Here is a 17,398-nt window from a genome sequence, read left to right on the forward strand (position 1 = left end):
CACTGAGCCACCTAGGTGCTCCTCTTCTAGCTTTTTAATGTGGAAGGTTACATCACTGATCTGAGATCTATTTTCTGTAAGCATCTTTTTTTTTTTTTGAAGATTTTATTTTGAGAGAGCGTGCACGTGAGCACAAGGGGGGAAGGGCAGAGGAAGAAGCCGACTCCTTGCTGAGTGGGCCCTCCCCCACCAGCCTCTGTGCAGGGTTCAGTCCCAGGACTCAGATCATGACCTGAACCAAAAGCAGGCATTTAACTAACTGAGCCACCCAAGTGCCCCTTCTATAAGCATTTAGAGCTACAGTTTTCCTTTAAGTGCTGCTTAGGTGCATCCCACAGATTTTGATATATTTTCACTAAAGCAATTTCTGTTTTCCCTTGTGATTATTTCTTTGACTTACGGGTTATTTAGAAGTGTGTTATTTAATTTCCAAACATTTGGGAAGGTTTTTTTTTTTTAAAGATTTTATTTATTTATTTGACAGAGATCCCAAGTAGGCAGAGAAGCAGGCAGAGAGAGAGGAGGAAGCAGGCTCCCTGCTGAGCGGAGAGCCTGGTGCGGGTCATGATCCCAGGGTCCTGGCAGAGGCTTAACCCACTGAACCACCCAGGTGCCCTGGGAGTTTTCATCTATCTTACTATTTTAGCTTAATTCTGTTGTGGTCAGAAAATATTCTTGATAATGAGTTCCATTCTTTTAAATGTACTGAGACTTATTTTTATAGACCAGCATATGGTGTGTTTGGTGAATGTTCCATGTGCACTTGAAAGTGTATATTCTGATGTTGGTGGAGTGCTCTATACATTTCAGTGAGGTTTTATATGTTGCTGGTGGTGTTCAGTTCTATATCCTTACAGATTTTCTAACTAAAAGAGGAGTGTTCATATCTCCACTCTAATTGTGGATTTTCCTGTTTCTCCTTTCACTTCTGTCAGTTTTTGCCTCTTGTATTTTAAAACTCTGCTATTGCATGCATACATTTTTAGGAATATTATATCCTCTTGATCATTTGTTTGTCCCCTTTTATCATTATGAACTTTTTTTCACTCTTAGTAACATTCAGTATTTACATTCTTTTTTTTTTTTTTTTAAGATTTTATTTATTTGACAGATCACAAGTAGTCCCCAGAGAGGCAGGTAGGGAGTGGGGGGGGAAGCAGGCTCCCTGCTGAGCAGAGAGCCCGATGCAGGACTCAATCCCAGGACCCTGGGATCATGGCCTGAGCCGAAGGCAGAGGCTTTAATCCATTGAGCCACTCGGCACCCCCAGTATTTACATTCTTAGTAATAATTCTGTTTGAGAGTCTATTTTGTCTCATTTATGTGGCCAATCCAGCCTTCTTTCCACTACTGTGTACATGATAGATTTTTATTTTTATTTTATTTATTTTTAAAGATTTTATTTATTAATTTGACAGAGAGCGAGAGGAGGAAGCAGGCTCCCTGCCAAGCAGAGGGCCCGATGTGGGACTCGATCCCAGGACCCTGAGATCATGACCTGAGCCGAAGGCAGAGGCTTAACCCACTGAACCACCCAGGCGCCCCATGATAGATTTTTTAAAAATCTTTTTACTTAAAGGCCGCCTGGGTGGCTCAGGTGGGTTAAGCCTCTGCCTTGGGCTCAGGACATGATCTCAGGATCCTGGGATCAAGGTCCGAATCTGGCTCTCTGCTCAGCGGGGAGCCTGCTTCTCCCTCTCTCTCTGCCTGCCTCTCTGCCAACTTGTGATCTCTCTCTCTGTCAAATTAATAAATAAAATCTTTTTTAAAAAACTTTTTTAACTTTTAATCTAGCCATATCTTTGTGTTCTAAAGTGGATGTCTTAGGGCGCCTCACTTGGTTAAGTGTGGGATCCTTGATTTCAGCTGAGGTCGTGATCTCAAGGTTGTGAGATGGAGCGTCTCCTTGGGCTCAGGTGCTGGGTGTGGATCCTACTTAAGATTTTTCTCTCTTCCTCTTTTACTCCCTTTGCCTCTCCCCACTTCCTCTCTAAAAAAAAATAGTAATAATAATAAAATTAAGTGGATGTCTTATAGACACTATATTTCTTTTTTCCAGTCTTATATAATCTCAGTGTTTTAATTTGTTAGTCCAATCAGTATGGGTGGTTTTAAATCTACCATCTTATTACTTGTTTTCTGTTTGCTTATCTGTTCATCTGTTCTTTGTGTCATCTTTCATCTTTCCCTGGTCTTTTTTTTTTTTTTTTTAAAGATTTTGTTTATTTGACAGAGGTCACAAGTAGACAGAGAGAGAGGCAGGCGGGAGGCGGGTGGGGGAGGGGAAGCAGGCTCCCTGCTGAGCAGAGAGGATTTGGGGCAGCGATCCCAGGACCCAAAGGCAGAGGTTTTAACCCATTGACCACCCAGGTGCCCCTGGTCTTTTTTTTCCTTAAGTATTTTTTAGTATTCCATTTTATCTCCATGCTTGATTTATTACCTATACCTCTTCGTTTTATTTTTAGTGCTTGTTAGGAGAGTAGTAGTTCTCGAAGTTTTTGTTCTCAGGACCCATTTACACTCTTAGAAATTCAGGACCCCAAAGTTTTTGTTGGCGTGGGTTACATCTATCTATACTCAGTCATATTAAAAGTTATAACTGAGGGGCACCTGGGTGGCTCAGTGGTTAAGCCTCTGCCTTTGGCTCAGGTCAGGATCCCAGACCCTGCATTGGGCTCTCTGCTCAGCAGGGAGCCTGCTTCCTCTCTCTCTCTCCCTGCCTGCCTCTCTGCCTATTTGTAATCTCTGTCTGTCAAATAAATAAATAAATAAATCTTAAAAAAAAAAAGAACTGAAAAATTGTTTAAATATTTATTAATATATTTAAAAATAGACTCATTGCACGTTAACGTAAATAATATGTTCTTATTAAAAATAACTTTTTGGGGGGCACCTGGGTGGCTCAGTGGGTTAAAGCCTCTGCCTTCGGCTCAGGTCATGATCCCGGGGTCCTGGGATTGAGCCCCATATCGGGCTCTCTGCTCAGCGGGGAGCCTGCTTCCTCCTCTCTCTCTGCCTGCCTCTCTGCCTACTTGTGATCTCTGTCAAATAAATAAATAAAATCTTTAAAAAAAAAAAAAAACTTTTTAAAAAAAGTAATCTCTGTGTGTAACATCGGGCTTGAACTCACAACGCTGGAGATCAAGAGTGGCAGGCTTCACTGACTAATCCAGCCAGGGGCCTCTAAAAATAACTTTTTTTTTTTAAAGAAGGGTAGGAGTAGAGGGAGAGAGGAAATACAGAGCCCGAGATAGGCTTCATCTCACAACCCTGAGATCATGACCCGAGCCAAGATCAAGAGTCCAACGCTTAACTGACTGAACCACCCAGCCGCCCCTAAAAATAACTTTTTTAAAACAAAATCAAAACTTTGGGGAGATGAATGGCATTGATTTACATTTTTTGCAAATCTCTGTTAATGTCTGACTTAATAGAAGCCTGCTGGATCCTTATATGTGGTTCTATACTCTGTGTCATGTCATATAGCCTCTTGAGAATTCCATGGTACACTTGAGAGAATGCAAGTGGAAAGGACAAATAACATCTTAGTGTTGTTGTGAAAATAGTCTTGACTTTTAAAGCTCAGAAGGGGGTAGAGGGACTCCCAGGGACTCTAGAACACACCTTGAGAACTGTGATTCTGTTGTTTACAATATGGATCTTTAACCTCCCAGTCCACCTTTAAGTAATACACCACTTAGCATATAATGCAAGGCCCTAATTAACAATACACTTCCAAATCTCCATTCTGTGTTTTTTTTTTTTAAGTTTATTGATTGATTTAAGTAATCTATACACTCGATGTGGGGCTTGAACTCACGATTTGAGGATCAAGGGTTGAGTGCTCTTCTGACTGAGCCAGCCAGGTGCCCCTCCATTCTGGTTTTTGTTTTTTTTTGTTGGTTTGTTTTTAAAGATTTTATTTATTTGACAGAGATCACAAATGGGCAGAGGGGCAAGCAGAGAGGAAGAGAGGGGGAAGCAGGCTCTCTGCGGAGCAGAGATCCTGATGTGGGACTCGATCTCAGGACCCTGAGATCATGACCCGAGCTGAAGGCAGAGGCTTAACCCACTGAACCACCCAGGTGCCCCTCCATTCTGTTTTTTATGCTATTGTTTGTATACATTTTACGTATACATACATGTTTAAGCCTTCAACATACTAAAGTTATCTTTTAAAGTTTTTTTTTTTTTAATGAGGAAAAGTCCATTTTTACTCACATATTTACCATTTTCGTGCCCTTGATTCTTCATCTGTTATTTTCCTTTTTCCTGATGAATTTTTAGTTTCTTGTAGTGCAGGTTTGTTGGCAATGAAGTCTCTCTGCTTTTGTTTTATTTACAAAGTGTTTGTTTTACCTTCATTTTAAACTTTTTGTTTTGAAAAATTACAGACTCAGAGACTCACAAGACGTTTCTAGGTTCACCTCACTGGTTTCCCTTCTGTCAAGAATGACCGTTCTGAACAGTCTGAAAACAGTTGTTTCATATATTTTGCCCAATTTCTACTTGCCTACAGTGGGAGGTGAGCCCATTCATCATGCCTAGAAGTAGAAGTCTCATTTTGATTGTTTTTTTTTTTTTTAAGATTTTATTTATTTATTTGACAGAGAGAGAACACAAGTAGGCAGAGAGGCAGGCAGAGAGAGAGGAGGAAGCAGGCTCCCTGCTGAGCAGAGAGCCCGATGTGGGACTCGATCCCAGGACCCTGAGATCATGACCTGAGCCGAAGGCAGCGGCTTAACCCACTGAGCCACTCAGGTGCCCCTCACTTTGATTGTTAATGGAAATCACAAGCCGCAGTGGTTCTGTACATTCTACTTTTGCACTTGGCATTGCTGTTGAGCATGTTCATATGTCACTCACTAGCCTCCATCTAATACATCACTTCAGAAATGAGCTAAATAATATATATAATAATATATATAGGGACGCCTGGGTGGCTCAGTGGGTTAAGCAGCTGCCTTCGGCTCAGATCATGATCCCAGCGTCCTGGGATCGAGTCCCACATCGGGCTCCTTGCTCCGCAGGGAGCCTGCTTCTCCCTCTAACTCTGCCTTCCACTCTGTCTGCTTGTGCTCGCTTTCCCTCGCGCTCTCTCTCTGACAAATAAATAAATAAAATCTTTAAAAATATATATATATATAATACACTAATTTTATATGTGTGTGTGTGTGTGTGTGTATATATATATATATATTACAATAATGCCTATTTCTTTCTTCTGTTTTTTGCCCTGTCTGCAAGGAAAATCAGTCAAGATTTGCACTAGATCGTTGCAGTTTTGTTGACCTAGAGGTGACACATTTGCATTCTTGTTTTCCACTTAATCTTTTTTCCTTTTTATTCCTATTAATGTATTTATAAAAGCAGTAGCCTGCACCCCTATAAGCATATTTTATTCTCTCTTTCCCTCTTCATTCATTTCTCTGTGTTAGGTATTTTTTTGATTGCAAGGAATAGAGACCTTGTGATTGCCTTTAAGTAACTGAGTTTAAGGATTTACAGAAGATCAGACAACGACATAGCCAGTTCTTACAGTAAAAAGAATCAGCCATAGATCTGTGCTCCATGCCCCCTCAGAAATGGATGCCTCTGTTACCTATTCAGGTTTTCCTTGCTGAGTTAATGGTTCTAATACTTCTAATCTTTCTCTGTGACCAGTGCTTCTGCTGCTCTCTCTTAGCTGTCTCACGTGTGTCCATTCTCCAAGTCCTGCCTGTGTGCTCTTCTCTCTCATTTTCATTCCTAAAGCTCGCAGTCACATTCCGAAGGAGAGTATCTGATTTATTCACTTAATGACCTGTTGGTGCCAGGCCAGCTCGTGGGTCATGAGTCAGCTGAGAGATTCTCTGTTCGTGGGTCTTGTGCCACACTTAATTGAACAGGGTCATGTGCAAAGTATGGTGACATCTAAAACCTGGCAGAAGGGTCACTGGTAGAGCATGTGTTCAGCATCTTCCATTCTTCCTCCTCCTTAACAGTCGATTGGCCTAACTTATTAGGGACAGTTATTAGACTGAATTGTCCCCAAAACTAGTCAGCTACATATTTATAGATGAAGGTTTAGATGAATTGCTTATCTCATTCCTGTAATGTTAAGGTTTTTATTTTCTCTTTCATTCTTAGATGAATTTCATTCTTAGGCACAAAACAAAGGACAGTCTTTGCCACCTTTTAGCCACAACTTAAAATAAACCCATGGTACTGATTGTTGGTCCAAGAAAGCCCATCTGTTAGAGACTGTGAAGAGAAAATTCAAACATTTCCATTCTTGTTAGCATCTCTAAATTTGGCAGAAGAGATAGGAGCCATGAGCTGAAATAAGGTTTTTGGATTATTAGCTCCACCTGGGTTTGAATCCCGGCTTTCCCATTTATAAGATGATAGATGAGTATCTTTTTTAAGCTCCAGTTTAATCATGAATAAAATGGAGATCATGGTATTTGCCTCGTGTGGTGGTTAGGATTAGATGATAGGATGAATACAAAGCATTTAGCAAAGAGCCTGGCACATAATACATGCTTGATGTAGATCATTAAGTCTTACTAAAAAAGGTTACCCTAGTCCATCAGTAAGTTCTTAGTGCTAAGGAAAAGTAACGTTTCTTGGTGCATGAGCTGACACCTGATCATTGAGCACTTGTTCACTCAGCACTGTGCGCCGTACCAACTGTATACAAGAGACATACTGTGATGTGACTCTTGCCTTCTCATCCCCACTATGATATGTCAGTCCTGGAAAAATTTTTAAGGAAACTCAACTCGATGATGGTATTATACTGTTAGAATTCAGGCTGTTACTAACTGTGTGGCCTTGGGCAGATTGTTTCTCTGTCTTCATCTGTGAAATGGGGGAAATACTTCAGAGGATTACCATAACAATGAACAGATGCGTTTATGTAAAGCTCATAGGATACTGTCTGATGGCAGTGGTAAGTGCTATATGCAAATTTCTTCTGCTAGATTATGACTCCTAGCAGATTAATACTTGAAGCCTCCTTGGGCTTAATCAACCAGGTTTTTTGTTTGTTTGTTTTTCTTTTTTTCCCTTTGAGTTTAAAGTGAATAGGTTTCTTTGTAGGGGGCGTACAGTAGTAGATCGTTAGCCTCCACCATCAGGGCAGTTTTATAGAATCTAGCTGGTAAGAGATGAGTGAGCTGATGGACATGGTCTACAGATAATCTTGTTTTCATTTTGAGATTGGATACCACAATATCTTATCTTGTCAGCCCTCCTTTGGTGATGCTTAGGCTGGAGAAACATCTCGAAAGTGCTACAAAGCTGGTTTTTCCCCCTCACTGAAATGTTTTTTTGCAGACCTAAAATGATTGGGGTGCTCATTATGTGAATGTAGGATATGGGAAAGGCAATTTGATTTGAGACCTTTGATTTTAACTCAACAGGCAAGGGATTTTCTAATCTAAAACTACTTCCCTTCTTAAAGGAGAAATTCTTTTCTGATTTGTATTGTCTTCTCAAGAAGTGAGATTAAGGGGCACCTGGGCAGCTTGGTTGGTTAAGTGACTGCCTTTAGCTCAGGTCATGATCCTGGAATCCCAGGATCAAGTTCCCCATCGGGCTTCCTGCTCAGCAGGGAGGCTGCTTCACTCTCTGACCTTCACCCCTCTCATGGTCTCTCTCTCCTATCCTCTCTCTCTCTCTCAAATAAAATCTTTAAAAAAAGAAAAAAGATTAATATTTTTTCTTTCCATATTAGTGAGATTGAACATCTTTTCATTATGTTTATTGATTATTTGTATTACTTTCTGAATTGCTTATTCATGTCCTTTGACCTCTTTTGTTTTTGAGGAGATCACTCCTGTAGAGTGAGGACATTAAAACTTCACCAGATATGTTTCAGATGTATTTTTCATTTTGTCATTTGTCTTCTTTTACTCTTGGGTATACTTTTTTAGCTGCACAGAAGCTTGTAATGAATCTTTGTTTTTCCTGAAGAGTATCATCTCGTTATGGTTAGAGAATTTCTGCTGAGTGCTATGAAACATGTCATAGTATATGTGTAGACTGAGCCACTTAATAAACACTTTTCCTTACAGAACGGTGATTGATTGTCACATGATTCGAAGAGTCTTTGCAAACTGACGTAGGTGTGAAGCTCTAACACCGTAGCAATAGCTAGCACATACTGCACAACAGCTTTGTGTCAGGCACTATACTAAGTCTTATATGTACTGCTTCCTAATGTTCAGCTTCATGCTAGATAGTATTATTGTCTGGATTTCATAGATGAGTCGAGTGGGCCTAGAAGAAGTCAAAATGATTTGCCCAGGATCATAGAGCTAGTTAGTGGCTGAATTGGAATTTTAATTTAAGTCTGTCTGACTTCAAGGTATATACTTTCTCTGCAAAGCTGAACTACTTAAGGCCTCCAATAAATTAGACTGGTCCTTAAAGTTAAGTAAATATCTTTTACCAGAACCGGAAAAAATGGCCCGTAGCTTTAGTTCAACTGCTTTTGGTTTCTGAGAGCGTAGTGGAGAGGATACTGAGCAGTGTGTGTGCTAGGTAAAAGAAAAGTCTCTACTGTCCAGGGCAGTGGTTTTCAAGGTGTGGTTTCCAGGCCAGCAGCATCAGCATCACTTGGGCCTTTCTTAGAAATGCAAAATCTCAGGTTCCACTGGAGACCTACAGAATCAAAAACTCCGGGATTGGGGCCCAGTAATCTGTTTTATAATACTTCTGCTGATTATGATGCATGTTAAAATTTGAGACTCACTAATCTGGGGAAGTTATTTTGTTTTCTCTAATCATAATTTTTGTTTTTGCAAGCTTCAACCTAAATCCCAGCCCTGAAGTGCAAAATTAACATTATCAGATGATGGCAAAAGTATGAAGTTAGACAGGAGCCAGTTTTGAGTTTGGTTTAGTGAGCATTTAAGGCAAGTCCACCTCCCTGAGCCATAGTTTCCACTTTCCAAAAAGATGTTAATAACATTTGTCTCCATATGAGATTTTTTTTCTTTTTTTTAGAATTAGGTAAGATAGTATATGAAGTGCATAGCACCTTGCCAGGCTCCCAGGTGCTTGAGAAATTGCCTCCAGCAATTTTTCTTATTTAGCAAAAAGCCCCCATTTGCCTTCTGTTCTCAGCCTCTCTCGTTTCTTAAACGTATTTTGCTGTCTTGTATCTCTGGACCTTTGTATTAGCTATGTCTCTTGGATACCTGCACCCCTCGCCCCCTTACCTCACTAACTTCTAGACATCTTTTGATTCCTGCTTCCGGTCTACCTCCCCTGTAGAGGGCTTTCTCAAACCCCTGCCCTCCAGTCTCTGTGCTCACACAGGAACCTGTGTTTCTCTGGTCATTGCACTTATTGCAAGTTTTGGAGTTGCCTCTCTCCTATATAAACTTCATGAGCGCAGATACAGCATCTTTACCACCATATTCTAGAGATCAGTAAACTTCCTCACACATTGTAGGAGCTAAGTGTTGAATGAATGAATGGTGGCTGTCATTATTGCTGCTCCATCATTATCATCATCATCATCATCATCGTCATCATCTGAGAGCAAGCTCCCCTCCCTGGCTTACAGTTTTTGTGCTGACTGGTTGTGATAATCATAGATAGTATTAGAACCAGTGCCTGTTCTCTCTTGCCCTGAAAGCACGTGCTTTGACGTAGGCTGACATGGGAGTTCACTGAGCTGCTTCCTAACCACGATCCCTCTGTGTCACAGGTGCCTTGGGGGAACTGTATGCCCTGATGGGTCAAGTTCATCATATGCAGAGCCCAAAGTGGCAACATCCTTCGGACCTCACCATGAGGTAAGTGGGTGATTAGGAAGAGAAGGAGAAAAAGCGTAGAATTGGGCTATAGGAAGAATGGTAAAGGAAGTTGGGTTGTGATGATCGTTTAATTCCAAAGGTGGGGAAAGAAACAGGAGAGTATAATGAAATAACTGAGCTGAGGGCCGCCTGGGTCGCTCAGTCAGTTAAGCGGCTACCTTTGGCTCAGGTCATGATCCCAGAGTCCTGAAATTGAGCCCCGCATCAGGCTCCCTGCTCAGTGGGGAGCCTGCTTCCCCCTCTCCCTCTGCCTGCTGCTCTGCCTGCCTGAGCTCTCTATCTGCTACCTATCTCTCTGTCAAAAAATAAAATCCTTAAAAAAAAAAAAAAAAAAAAACTGAGCTGAAATCCAGGAAATGGTGGGGTCCATTACTAGCTTTGCAGTTTGTAACGCAGCTGTATGATTTTGATCAAGTCATGCCACTTCTTTGGTCCTCACATCACTAAAACTAATATGTTGGACTAACTAATGTCAAAGGGACTTTCTGTTCTGGAATCTTCTGGATTCTTGATGTAGTGTGGTTTTACAGATTTATTCAGTTACTTTGATCCAGTTACTGAAAAACCTTAGAGTCATCTTTGACTCTTTTCTCACCCCGTATTCAGCCCATTAGCAAATCCCATAAGCTCTGCATACAAAATATGCCCAAAACCTGACCATTTCTCATCATTTTCACTTAGACTATTGCAAATCTCCTAAATGGTCTCCCTGTTTCTGCTTTTGCCTGCCATTCTTAACTCAGCAGCCAGAGAGGTTCAGATTCTTTTCTTTGTTCAGAATTTTCCAGTGACTTCCCATCCTCACCATTCCCTATAAGGACCATGGCCGGGGCTGATGTGGTTAGCTCACTGACCTCACACCTACTCTTCCCCTAATCACTAATCACATGGACTTCCTTGTTTGTTTGTTTGTTTTTTAATTTAATTTTACTAGCCTTTTTTTCCCCCCATTTATTTATTTATTTGATAGAGTTCACAAGTAGAGAGGCAGGCAGAGAGATGGGGTGGTGGGGGAGCAGGCTCCTTGCTGAGCAGAGAGCCCGATGCGGGGCTCGATCCCAGGACCCTGAGATCGTGACTTGAGCTGAAGACAGAGGCTCAACCCTCTGAGCCTCCTAGGTGCCACGCTATTTTTCAAATATGGCACACATGCTTCCACTTCAGGGCCTTGATACTCTGTTTCCCCTGTAGTTGCCAAAATCATAGCAGGTCTCAGAAAGAACAGTATGATGGGTATTAGATGAATCCTAGAGACAGGTGTGAATTCAAATCCAGGCTCTTCTACCTACTCCACTTTATGACCTTGGACAAGTTATTTAACCTGAGACTCCGTTTCCTGACCTGTATAAGATATTAATGAGAGTGCTTTTCTGTTAAGATTGTTATTAGCATTAAACGAAGTGAAGTATTGAAAGAATTCAGCAAGTACTTCATATAGGGCTAGATAAATGTAATAAAATGTTAGTTATTTTCAACTCTGGTTACTGACAATGCCTGTGGAGATGTCTAAAAATACAGATGTCCAGGCACTGCCTTCAGGGGATTCAAAATCATTAAGTTAGGGGGTGGGAGCAAGAATTTTTACTTTTAAAAAGCTTCCCAGGGGGTTATTAGGAACAGCTGGAGTTGAGAATGAGATCAAATTATCTCACAGGGTCTTATTCAGAACCCTAGCCTAAAAGACTAGGGTGATTAAAGGAGAAGCTCAAGAAGCTTTACTTTGAGTCCTTGCTATTAATTATTCAGTCTCTAAACTTACAATGTGATACTCACATGATGACTTACCTTCTCTGGGAATTTTACTCTAAAATTAACTGCTGTGTCCTGAGCAACCTTGAGCTGTATCAGACAATGAGGTCCTGTTGGAGGTACAGATCTGGTACAACCAATGAAATACAGATCCGGTTTTAAATGTTTCTTGAAGGAGAAAATATTTTTTCCTACTGAAACATTATTACAGATTATATATTAGGTTTTCTTTTTTTTTTTTTTTTTTTTTTTTTTTTTAAAGATTATTTATTTATTTATTTGACAGAGAGAGAGATCACAAGTAGGCAGAGAGGCAGGCAGAGAGAGAGAGAGAGAGAGAGGAGGAAGCAGGCTCCCTGCTGAGCAGAGAGCCCGATGCGGGACTCGATCCCAGAATCCTGAGATCATGACCTGAGCCGAAGGCAGCGGCTTAACCCACTGAGCCACCCAGGCGCCCTATATTAGGTTTTCTTAACATTCATGTATATGGCACATACCACCATAATGCCTGTGTGGCAGCTGGCTTTGGGAGTTGGAAGAAAATAGCACTTACATTGTGACTTTCACATAAATAAAATGTTGTATAAATAATTTCTAAAATTGTCAGGATTGAAATGTGAAATTAATATCTGATATCCCAAAATAAAGATACTCTTTTTTTTTTCTTTTTAAGGATTTTTTAAAATTTATTGAGAGAGCATGAGAGAGAGAGCACAAGCAGGGGGAAGGGAGTAGAGGGAGAAGCAGACTTTGCGAAGCAGGGAGGTTGACGCGGGACTTGATCCCAGGACACTGGGATCATGACCTAAACTGACAGCAGACACTTAACTGAGTGAGCCACCCAGGTTCCCGAAAGTAAAGATATTCTTAAAATAATTGCCTCGGCCACTTTTCTGTGTACAAATAGCCATTCCAGCTGAAACCCTCATCTTTACTATTTTCGTTTTCTTTTTCTCTTGATAGAAACTACGCTAGGTTCCGGCAGAAACCTCTGCAAAGATGCAGTCTGACTCAGTGGGTCGACAGGAACATGGGAAGCCAACATCGATTCCAGCGTGTCCTGGACTTACAGTCAAGTCCATTTGTCTCATCCCATCAGCAGTGAAGGGCCCTATCCTATTCAGAGCAGCATCTCATCTTCTGCTCTTTTGTGCTTTGTAGATTTTGAATTTTATTTTTCACAAGATTTTTATTTAAAGAACTTGTCACCTTTTGGAAATTTCCATTGCTGACTTGAAATTTTTTTGTATAAGGTCCTTCTTGTTTGTCTGTGTGCATGCGTTTAAGCACTGTCACGTTTTAATTTTTTTATTTAAATTGAAGGTGGCCACTTCTTGAAAGCCAGCATTAGGCCAGAATACTTAGGCTCAAGCAAAGCACCCACCTCAACACAGAGGTGATGTCTATTTCTTGTGCTGAAAAGAGAACCATCTTTTAATCTCCTATAAGGAAGAGATTACCAGGCTGCAAGCCAGTGTTAATTATTGCTGACGACTTATAAATGGACATAAGTCACTTTTAACAATGCCTCTCACTTTTTTATTTGAATCTCTGAGTACTTGCGAGTATTTTAAAGTTGGTAATCCAGGACATTTGAAGTAGGTTGGAGCAGGACAAAAATCCTGTTGTTGAAAGGACAAATTAAAAGTGTAAATCTTCTCTCCTTTTTGTACTTACTAGCTGCCTTTATTTTCTTGCCTCCCCCCTTCTTCATTAAATGTGTTTTGCACAATAGGTTTACAAATCTTACACATCTTAACTGATGGAAGACTGCTGACTAACCCTTGTCGATTTGTGGTCTTGTTTGCCTTTCCTTAAGGATTTTCCTTCTTTTTTCCCCAGTGACCATTATGCTCCTTAGGTTCTATTGGTGTGTTCCTGTATCCTGTTAAGCCTAGATATGCCTCCTAAGAACAGCCTCCCTGCTCTCTTTATTAAGAGCTTCCCACCCCAAGTCCTAACTCCAGGACAGGCCAGAAAGTTACTGAGGTGTGAGTTGGTCTTCAGTTTCATCTGCTCGACTCCCAGCTCCACGTATCAGTTGCTGTGTCAGTCAGTCAGCTCTGGCCTGTCAGAGGGACTTGGGAGAGCCACTATTTTGTCTCCATTGATAGAGAGGTGCCTTCAGCTTCCAGATGTTACCATCTCATTTGGTCAAAGCTCTGATACATAGTTGGACAGAACTGCTGTCGTGCATCCTAATGTGGTTGCGATTGAGCCTGTGGACGAAGCATTACCCGATGTGAAGGTTTGGTATTCTAGATTGAGATGTCAGACTTTGTGCCGCCATCCTCGGGGATGTCAGGAGTTCGTTATTTTTTCTTTACAGATGGCTCTAGACAGATTTGGGGAGGCTTTGCAGTCTGGCATTCATTTTGATGGCCACCCTCCGTGAAGGCTGGACACACGGTTGCTGTAGCGCCACCAGTGGTACTGGCTAGCTGCCTCTTGTCTGGTTTTGTTTTCATCAGCCCCACCTTTGTATGTGAGAAACCCATCTTAAACACCCTACCCTGCTTTAGAAACTGACTTGGGAAAGGTTTGGTCATTCAGGCCATCGATCATCTTAGAGGGACATCCCCAAGTGTTTACTGTTTTTATGTAGGTGAGGATTCTCTTTCTTGAACATTGGGTTTAAAATCTGGGACCAATGCAGAGAAGTTCTGTTCAAAGGCAAGAGTCAAAATGTGTGATTTCAGTTGGCATAATGGACATTTACTGCATTAGTCACTTCTCCAGGTTTCCCTCAGTTAGCATGATGGAGTAAGATAAGCAGACATCTACCTTTGGAACCATAGCATAATAAAAATTAGTTGTAGCAGGAATAACTAGTGTTGTAGCTGTCTAGTTCCCCACAGAGTGGGGAACCCAAGTAGCAAAGGACAGCATTTTGCTTAAGCTCATGTTCCTGCATTCCTGGTAAAGGAGGGTTTAAGTCTGAATGTGTAATGGCAGCATTGCCTTTCCCAAATGAGTGACGGGTTAACTAGAAAATGTGACAATCACATTTCCTCTTTGCTCAAATAATTCTGTTTTTCCAAAGCATTAGCAGCTTAATTAAATCTGTTGGACTGGGGGAGGAGAGAACTGTTCTCTAGCGGTTAACACGGTATTCTTTAAGAAGGAAAAAAAAGCCAAAGATAACTCAGTATTAGGCATGTTTGCCTTGAAGATGGTAGTAGGTAAAATCTGGAGTTTTAATCTGTTTTTAAAGGTTCCTATCTCATACTTGGTGTTGGGTTCTCAGTCTAGTAGTTCATGAGTTCTTGCTGTATTTTATTTGAGTAAGGGTTACGTGCACTTAACTGCCTACCTAACTTTTTTCTTTCATGAGGTTCATGATGACATTCTCACCACAGAGGTCTTGACAGAGTTAAAACATGCTGTTTATGTAGTTTATTCATAAGAGCCTGCAGTAAGCTTGTGCAGGCTTAAGGGACTGGAGTTGTGAGGATCAATTACAAAACTAAAGTTTGGTGCCTCCTCTTTATCATGTTTTTTCCCTTGTAGCAGTTGTGTTTAATGTCATTAAAGAGAAATAAAAGTTCTTTTTGTGGCATATGTACTGTGGCTGTCTGTTGCAGGCTTTGAAGGCAGTTTCTTCCTCTTCTTGCGTAGGCAGGTTAGTGGGGTCTGGGCGGGGGTGGCAGTTAGTAGAAATGCGGTACTGGGGAGGCGAGGGTGCATGCTCCCTGTTCTTTTGAGGGTAAATTACAGTGTTGAGAAAGACCTTCCAGCAGTTAAGAAATGTTGAAATTGATTGGGAATTTGCAGCTACATATAGTGCATGTCAGGAGCCTGACACAGGGAAAGCCTGAAATATCACGGTGCTGCTGTTTCTGCAGAGAGGGGAGATGGCTCAGCCCGATCAGACAAGGCACTGCCTTCCATTCCTTCCCGTGGCCGTGCAGTTGACCTCTGTCTGCCTCACTCAAGCTTTACCCCAGGGCATTCTCCCTTTGAAAGGGATAGGGGACCCACCACTGGTCATACAGACTTGATGGTGGTTCTTAATCCAACTTCTCCAGAAACTGACTGCTCCTGCGAGCTGGGATGAAGGTGGAGTAAATGTGGGTAGATGTGGGGGACGTGACGTTCCTTAGATCCCTTTTGTGAACCTGAGCTTAGACTGACCCCAGGAGACAGGGTGAAGGCAATAAAAGCTTGTCACCTGTATTAACCAATGCTTTTAAAATTTCCACTCATGCTGAGAAAATAAGTAGCAACATGTTTGGACAGGCTCTCTGTCTTGCTGTGAGGTAACTTTTGTCTAATGGATATTCTACAGTCCAGGCAAAAGCTTCAATACAGATTTGCTAAATATTTAGCTATTTGATGCTGTCTCATTCAGAGGTACTCTGGACCTGTACGTATCATTTTGTTTCTGTCCGGTAGAAAGCCTTTTGACTGGTAGTTGCTTATTTCCTTTTCAGCAAGGTGTTACTGCGGCCATCAGAGGTGTCAGAGACCAGGCTGCATTCTCCGAAGTGGTGGTATTCCTCACCCTTAGTTCGTTTTATGTTATGGAAAGTGAGGAGGAGGAGAAATGGACCTTCTCTCAAAAGAATGGGGTCATTTTCTAGCCTGTTTTGAGCTTTTACAGGAAGAAAAAAAAAAAAAAACCCAGCCACCTAAAACTAGAAAGCAGGGATTGCTGCTTTACTTTGTGTTGTCCTGCTTTTCTAAGGGAAAACAGTTATTCCTGCGCTGATTCTGGGGTATGCTTGCTTCCTTCGTATGTCAGAGCACCTGTCACGAAAAAAAATTTCCACTTGTCACAGGAAGTATCAGCTAGCTGGTCAGTGGTGGAATTTCTTAATGAACAAGCGCCTGCCTTGTCAATCCTCTCCACCTGTCCTCCCCCAGTGACAACTGGAACATGCCACAGACAGAAGATCTGAGCCTCCCCAGCACCCTCTGAAAGGGGGGTGGAATGTCATCTTTTGGACAACCTGTAAAACACTTCATGTGGTAGTCCTGAATCGTTACCGTTATCATTAAGGAACTATTCGTGTATGAGGATCTCCTTTGACTTAGCTTCAAGTGACACTTGAGGGTTAGGGAATCTAGTGCTGATGGAGTTTGGTGGGGCTGGAGCCAGGGGGTGTGTCCCAGTTATGGAAGCAGTTCATTCTTGGAGACCACTTAAAAGCAAAATCCAAAAACTCAAATCGGTTTAAAGAGGGTGAGAAGGAACACAGCAGTCTGAAATGTCACATGATTGCACTGGTATGATAGGACGTATTTTTGTAGAGAGCTGAATTTGAGATCTTCAAAGTGGATTACAGATGAGGCCACCCTGAAAAGCCTGGGTTGAATGGACAGGATCAGAAAGAGGAAAGGACTCCTGCCACACGGAACCACCACCCTTTTTCCTCTGCCAGACCCTGAGGCTTCCCTCTTGTTCCCAAGGAGGAAACCCCCTGGTTCCTACTCCAGGTGGTAGCTGGGCTCTGGAATCCTGTTCTTCACAAGGAGCACCCCCCAGAGAAGTAGCTGGCCCGAGGGGTTACTCGGTGACAAGGCAGGCCTTGCCTCTCGTCTGGCCATGCGTGGCCTGCAGGTCAGGCCTCTCAGTCTCCCAAGAACTTGCCTACACCCATCCCAAGCTGTGAGGAATCTGCGGGTCTAGGTGGTGAAGAGGGGCCCCCATTCCAAGTCCTAGCTATAGGGTTCTCTGCATGACAGCTGGTCCAAGAAAAGCTCCGTTGTAGAACTTGGGGTTTTAGGGAGGTAACCACAGTGAATGGGGTTTATCTAAACCAGAAGTGTTCACTCCTCTCCCGTCTCCCTCGGGCCCTCAGCGGAGGTGCTAGAGACCCTGGTAAATCCCTGGC

General features: G+C 42.0%; 1 protein-coding gene across 10 annotated transcripts in view; it reads left to right on the forward strand.

Moving 5' to 3' along the window:
* LOC101674085 (S100P binding protein) overlaps positions 1-15,120 on the forward strand; it is a 55,265-nt gene extending 40,145 nt beyond the window's left edge. For 7 of the 10 annotated variants that reach the window (XM_004740887.3, XM_004740885.3, XM_004740883.3 and 4 more), the window contains 2 exons: positions 9,704-9,791; positions 12,525-15,120. In XM_004740887.3, coding sequence (XP_004740944.1) covers positions 9,704-9,791; positions 12,525-12,666 — 230 coding nt within the window. In that variant the 3' untranslated portion in view covers positions 12,667-15,120. Of the gene's footprint in view, positions 1-9,703; positions 9,792-12,524 lie in introns of those variants that run through there. The other 3 variants (XM_045064142.1, XM_045064143.1, XM_013046375.2) reach the window with 2 other exon arrangements.
* The last annotated feature ends 2,278 nt before the right edge of the window (positions 15,121-17,398 follow it).

This window comes from Mustela putorius, unplaced genomic scaffold (genome assembly GCF_011764305.1).
Source record: "Mustela putorius furo isolate JIRA1106 unplaced genomic scaffold, ASM1176430v1.1 tig00003853_pilon_pilon_pilon, whole genome shotgun sequence".
Classification (NCBI taxonomy): Eukaryota; Metazoa; Chordata; class Mammalia; order Carnivora; family Mustelidae; genus Mustela; species Mustela putorius.